The 7,459-nt window shown below is 39.9% G+C and overlaps 1 protein-coding gene across 1 annotated transcript in view; it reads right to left on the bottom strand.

Moving 5' to 3' along the window:
* The window catches only part of LOC118332457 (aryl hydrocarbon receptor-like), a gene marked incomplete at its 5' end in the record, with an annotated part of 17,467 nt that extends 12,395 nt beyond the window's left edge, over positions 1 to 5,072 (bottom strand). The window contains 1 exon segment of the mRNA XM_035667749.1: positions 4,894 to 5,072. Coding sequence (XP_035523642.1) covers positions 4,894 to 5,072 — 179 coding nt within the window.
* Positions 5,073 to 7,459: the final 2,387 nt, after the last annotated feature.

The raw sequence follows: 7,459 nt of genomic DNA, 5'->3' as shown, positions 1-7,459 counted from the left end.
GTCATATAGAGGCATCAGTATTCATAAGTAACACAAGTAAAGTACTTGAGAAACTGTGTCTCCACCACTGAATACACAATGTTATGTCCACCCACCGCTCTCAGTATCAGATATCCTGCATTAATCGCTGCATACTTCCTTAACGCATATTAATATCTGTCCAAATTAAGCAGGCCTCAGCATCTCTGGCCTGGTTATGACTCAGCAGAGCGGACGCAGATTTATCTCGGAGGAAAATGCAGATGGAGGCCGAAATTAAGGCCGGCGCTGACCTCGATTCAACCTCGCTCACCCCTCGTTATCGACAAACACAGGAAGCAGACACGAACAACCAGCTCTCCAGGCAACCACGGCCCAAACAAGACAATGACCCCCCCCCCCCGCCGTCTCTTCCTATGGTGTCAGACTTCCTGAGCAGGACTTTGTTGCTACGGTGACAAGGGTTCGCCATGGTAACCTCCACTCCTGGTGATGGCGGCAGCAGCAGCAGCATCACCTGGGACTCATTCAGAGCCCACTGCAGGGAGCAAGTTTCAGTGAGTAGACTGTTCAGAGGCCCTGATTGTGCTCTCTGGGTTCTGCAGGTCTGACGTCAGCGCGCACACACACATACATGCACACACACACACGCACACACTATCTATAAAAACAATCTATAACACTCCAAAAAAAAAAGCACACAACGATATAAACTGGTTTCCAAAACATTTTGATTTTGTTGCTTTAAATCCTAGAAACAAGATAATAATCGGACTTTTTCGAACTGAATTTAGACAACATTAGAGCACTTTTCATGCCAAAAACAGTGGAGAAAATTCCTGGTTGAAAGAATCTTTATGAACATTTTTAAACCTGACAGCGTTACAAAGCTGCGGGAACTCTCCACGTTTGTGTTTTGGGGCTTTGTCCCTGCAGGGGATTTGTGCAGAGGAGTTTGAGCTCTTGGTGTAATAGCTCTGTTTAGATCAGGACACTGACTTCAGGACATCTCCTTCTTTCTCAGCCGGTCGTCTGTGGATTTGTCTGTGTGCTTTGTGTCCTTATCGGGAACATCAATCTGTACCTTCAGTTTTAGTCGTAGCCTCACCAGTGGCCGGCGACCTTACTGAAGAGTAACAACACCTTAACTCACACTGCCTTTACACTAAATATACAGTTCAGAATGGTGTTTATTGCAATGTTATAGAATATATTTAGGCCTCTTCACATTACTTAAAGGATCTTTATGTTGCAACCATTTGATCCTAAAGATGTTTTGCTTGTAGCCAAACTTAATGCTGATGTGGATTAATGAGCAAAAATACAAAAGCACACTAGAGCACAATCTAACACACTTATCTAGATGTTTTTACTTTAATATTGTGGATTAACAATAGAAAAAGTTTCTTGATCCACTCTTTACATACATATAAAATAATACTGTCTGCCTTTAATACTGAATACAGACTCACACACTGAAGTTTAACTGATTGATCAGCAGAGGTGTTTAAGTACACGTTTTCCTGGTTTAGAGCAAAATGCCTCAACAACTATTGACCTGATTTTCATGAAATCTGCAGTTAGATATTCATCATCAGCACGTGATTTTGGCGACACTCTGACTTTCATCTAGCGCCCATTATCAGGTCAAAATGTCCATTTGTGAACAAGAAATATCCAAATGTTACAGGAAAATTGCCACATTCTTGCTCCCCAGAGGAATCATTTTCCTAGTTTGTGAGATTATATATGTAGTTTGTTTGAATATTAACAGATATTTCACCTGTGATTACAAACCTAGTTGAAAGTCTGATATTCCTTCGTTCTTTGATATTTTGAGGTTTTTGAGTGTTTCAGAGTCAAACAAGAGATTTGTTACCATCTCACACACAACAATGCACATCATACAACGGCCCTCCACTGTTTTTGTTCCTTCTTCTTCATATTCAAAACATCCAAACACACCTCTGAGGCTTTGCTGCGTTCGGCATTAAACATCAGGTCCATTATCCCTGAACAAACATCCTCCACAATCAGAGGAAACCGCTGGGGAAGATTAGACGGAGAAGTAGAAGAACATTCAGGAGGCCACCGAGAACTCTTTTCTCTAAAAACAATTAAAGCTACGCCACTTGCATCCTGGAAGATCTCCGACCAACAATGTTTTTTTAACACACACAAGCAGGTTTAATATCGGTCAGTCCACCACTTCGGTTCCAGACTGAAATATCTGCACAACTACTGGATGAACTGTCATGATGGTTTCTACAGATATTCGTGTCTCCTGGAGGATAAATTCTAACTTTGGCGAGCCTTTGATTTTTCCTTTAACGACATCAGCAGGTCAAAGTTTTCCTTTATTCAGTGAAATATCTCAACATCTACAGATATTAATGGAGCCCAGGGGATGTATTCTAATGACTTTAGTGATCCTCTGACCTCAACTGTAGGGTTGTCTCACTTTATTTTAAGTGAAAATAAAACGATTTTGAAAGAAATACCGAGCGTTCAACAAACTGACCAAAGGGACAAGTCACAGCTGCAACCACGCACATCATCACTTTATTTTCAGTATTTGTTATTTAAGACTGAAGCGCACCCTCAGTTCACAGCCCAGGATTACAGTGCCACACAGGAGAAAGTCACATATAGCCTCTTGCCGGCTGGTCCGCTAAGTGTCCCAGTTTGCCACACAGCTGTGGCGTTTGCGTCCCGTGGCTCCCCGGTGTTTCCGTTTAACGAGTGACCCTGTTAACTGGTGATAAAGTGGCCAGTTAACAGGGTCACAGGCCAGGAGGCAGGAGGAGGAAGGGTGGATTAGCACCAGCAGGTAATGCGATGAAACATTGTCCTGCTGTACAGCTTACATTTTAATGAGTAAAAACAACAAAAACGGGTAATATCTTCTTTTCATCTTTCCGAATACCTATTTATGTACAGTTTATTTGACAGGGACAGACACGGTCGACATAGACGGGCTGAAAATAGCTATCCGACAGAAGTATCATAGTCACCCTCGTCCCTGACCTGCAAAGTACATTTCCATCATCTGCAGCTGTTATCTTCCCCACAGTGAACCGTACAAACATTCAGGTTTGTCCTGTCTTATTACTGAATAAGATCAAATAGAGACGGTTTGCAGTGAAGATGATTTCACTAGGTCTGTGTCACAGCAAGTGCTGGAATGTAAACTAAGTAAATTTACTCAAGTACTGAACTTTAGGCCATACTGACATACTTGTATCTGAGTATTTCCATATAAGCCATTTAATATTGTACTTTTTACTCCACTAAATGTATTTAAACAGCTATAGTTACTAATTAAAGATACTTTTCAGGCAAAAATTTACATTAAAAAAAAAAAAAAAGTCCAAAAACTGTCATCTAACAACCCCTCAGATTTATCTTGTGTCCACAACTCTAACTGTACACAAAGTAGTTAAAGCTAACTCCACCTCAAGCAGCTACAACTGGTTTGCCAGGGATTTATTGTAAATAACAGCCTTTGCCTGTGAGTTTCACACTTAAACATCCATTTTGTTATGCTGCTTGCTTCACAGTTCACATTAAACAAGGCACAGTGCTGCTGGACGAACATCAAAGTTGAGAGGAGATAACATGTTCACAATACGATGTACGACAGCACGGGGCAGAACGTGCTGATGGAGATACGGTCTTCATCTGATAGGCCTCAAAACTGAGTCACTTCCAGCAGCTTTAACACAGACTGTCTCTCCTCATACTGCAGCTCTCCACTCTCTCCGTTTTTATTTCCCTTTCTTCTTTTTTAAAGCTGAATATGGAATCATTTAAAACAGCGTCATATTAAGAGGCGTCTACCTCTGGTCAGACTTTTACGGGGGTTGTGTAATAAATAAACACTCCATTCACAGCCTTGTCAAGAGCCCTCATGTCGTGCCACCATACTTTACCCCCCCACGACTGCTCCATCAACAGCAGCGATCAGCCGGGCGATAGCGGAGCCAGAGAGGCACAATGACAGGGTTGCTGGTCTTTGGTGTAAAATCTGGTGTTACAACGGCACCGACGGCTAGATTCGTAATTTTTGTTAGAATCAAACCTTCATTTAGGTCTGTTTTCTTCGTCTGTGGCTCTGGAAAATGACCATTGATGGTTGGCTTGAAGACTTACAGATTCACAACAAATGTAGGGTCTAGTGTTTTTGAAAACTTGAGTCATACTAGGGACTAAAACTAATATTTATTTTTGACACTTTTGCTTCGATTGTCATCGTCTCTTTTGAGTCTTCTAACTTCACAGAAGTGAAACACTAAATGTAAATGTTCATAGTCTGAAAATAAATTCAAAACAGCTGAATGAGCTCATGTAGCGTGGCAAAAGAATATATACTTGTGTCATTCTATATTTAGTATGTATGTAAGAACACTGCTTACCCTCTCAGACAACAATGCAAAGCAATGTATGTTTAAAACCGATGATTTTGTGCTCTTAAAATACCTCAATCACACTTCCAGCGACCGTGGAGAAGACTCCATCACACATTCTGACACCCAGACAATGTACAGACGGTGTAGGCAACCAACTGCTGCCTTTGAATGGGTGTGTATTTTGCATCAGAATAAAGACCTACTGTTCCAGTCTGCCCGTCTCATGTTCCTCTGCCTGGACTCCCATCTGCCCCTGCAGCACGCTCTCCTGTTTCCCTTCCCAGCAGGGCTACTATTCATTATTCCCCGTATCAAGTTCCCTCTCCGCAACTCCAAACACTCACAGCTCCGCCACAAAAATGTCTGGAGCAGCATATTTTCACACCTCACACATTGTCCCACACATACTTCTAATATTTAACACACGGATGCAAGTTTCATGTGACCTCTGCAGTGCGACTTTTTACTTTCGTAGTTAAAAAAAATGTGAGGCGGGGCGACTGACCATGGAAGTAACTCTTAACCTTGACGTATCCCACACTGAGCCGGAGCACAGACAGCTTGTCCAGGCGACCTCTGACCTCCTCGGAGAACGGCAGCAGGCCGGTGAGACGATCCAGCTCCCCGTTCAGGCGGTCTCGGTGGCGTTTGGACGGATTGGTCTTCGCCGGTGGAGGCTTTGCACTTTAACACAAGACATAAGAGGAGATGTTCAGAGATGCTGCCTGCTAAAACATGTTTCACTCTGCGTGAAAATCTATAGCACACAGTGGAATTTCCACACAGAATTGAAGTGGGAGTTTTTTGGTTTTGTGGTTGATTTATTTTTCCATATCCTGTAACACAGTACATCTGAACACCCGTAGGGGTGCACGTAGGAGATTTGTGTGTCACACTGACACACTGACTCATGATAACAATACGTCCGTTGAAAAAATTCCAGTGGTGAATTTCTGAGAGACGATGTAGTCGGTTGCAGCCCAAATAAACTCTGAACCACATCAAAGGATCAACTTCCTGGTTTTAAGAGCCAGCAGAGGCTCAAAGTCTGGTTCATAGTTTTATTATTACAGGACGAGAAAACACACACAGAGAGAGAAATGTGGTTTGTTGTATTAGTTTGCAGCACATTCACTCTGTTTAGTCTTTATTTGGATTAAATACCTGCACATATTAGATTTACTGAAGTAAAAACTCATCAATATAAGCACCTTTGGTTTCTGGGACACTGTGAGGAACAATGTTTACTGTATTTTAGTCTAAATGATTAATCCACTGATCGAGAAAATAATTGGCAGATAAATCAAGAATGAAAGAACTGATAAAGAAAATAATTGGCATAAATCAAGAATGAAAATAATCATCAGTTGCAGCACTGATCTGTTTAATGGAGACAAATAACGACAGCTCTCCTCCCTTTGGGGTGAGGATTAGTGCAGCACAGTAATCTATCAGGTTAGTAGGTTAGCTATGGTACTATGATATACAGCAGTGTGGCATGAAAAACAGAACATAAAATAGAAAGTGGAGCAAAATCTGTTTTATCTTCTTCTCGATCTGCACAAAAGATAAACTGCCTCAAAATGTAAAAGTCCTGCTTACAGCTGCTACGATTCGTTTATTAATTGGCAGACTATTATTGACTATTAAAACAATCCCCAACTATTTAAACAATTTATTAAATTACATTAAATTAAATTAAATTTAAAAAATGTCCATATTCTTTGATTTCAGCTTCTTAAATGTGAATATTTTCTGGTGTCTTTAGTAAACTGAATATCTTATGTTTGTAATACAAAACAAGACATTTGAGGACGTCACTGGTGACATTTTCTGGACCAAACAACTAATCAATCAATGGAGAAAATTGAATGGAGAAAACAGATTAATTGATAGTGAAAATAATTCTTAGTCCTAATCTACAAATACCACAAATCCACAGCCAAACTTTAGGATGCTAACATTGGCACACAGAAAGTAGGCTGGCATGGGGATGTTAGTTTGACCATAAACTAAAGTAATGGACAAAAAATTGACCTGAAGTCACTGCAATTTATCCTCATTGGAACAGAATTTAATGTTAATATTAATCCATAAAGTCTTAAAATAAACATATTTGGAGTGGAACGGCCAATTTACCCCAAATACAGAGTTACATCATAAATCTGAGAGTGCATGTGTGTGTTGATCTATCTTCCACTTGTTGGCCTGCACCATTATTACTACGAATTACCACAACATAACTCCTCTCTGACATGTCAGGACACGCAGCGGGCCTGTGTGTCATCCCTCCCTGAATAAACACACAGATCTAAGAAAAGAGTCGGAGGGACGAGGACAAAGCAGGCCAGGAATGAGGAGATGAAACAGGAGAGAGAGAAAGAGAGATAAAGAGAGAGAAAAAATCTGGAGGAAAACATGAGAATTTAAAGTGAAATGAAGCAATTAGTTGAGATTTATAAATCGGTGATCAGCTGCTGATGAATACTGTGGTAACAGTAGTCGCTGAAGGTGACAATAGACCAGGTTTTGGAAACAATAGCAGGTAAACGCCTGAGGGAGTAAATAAATAAAGTCAGTGTATCCATAACAAATCACAGTATATCATCATAGACATAAAGTCTAATAATAAAACTGCTTTTTAGTCACTTTATATAACATTGTATAGACTTTAGTTGCAGAATATGAAACACAGTCAACAAATAAGTGATGATGTGTTATTAGAAGTTAAGATAAGACTTTATTGATCGAGGTGCAACAATAATGTGACACATTACACATTAATGCATCAATAATAATAATAATAATAATACAATAATGTACATTATTCTGATATTGGGGTGTATTTTATCTGCAAAATTAGTACTTTTACTTTTTATTTCAAGCATATTTTAATTAGATTGTTACTTGAATGCAGGACTTTTACTTAAAAGAAACAACAACTTAACTGTAACTAAGTACATTCATTCAATTACTGTACTTGTACTTTACTGGATTTCCATTTTATGCTACTTTAAACCTCTACTTGGCAACAATTTGGATGCAAATATTATACTTTTTACTGCACTATA

Source organism: Morone saxatilis, unplaced genomic scaffold (genome assembly GCF_004916995.1).
Source record: "Morone saxatilis isolate NCDOM2014 unplaced genomic scaffold, NCSU_SB_2.0 Contig21, whole genome shotgun sequence".
NCBI classification, from domain to species: domain Eukaryota; kingdom Metazoa; phylum Chordata; class Actinopteri; family Moronidae; genus Morone; species Morone saxatilis.
This window is presented reverse-complemented; position numbering and strand designations above follow the sequence as displayed.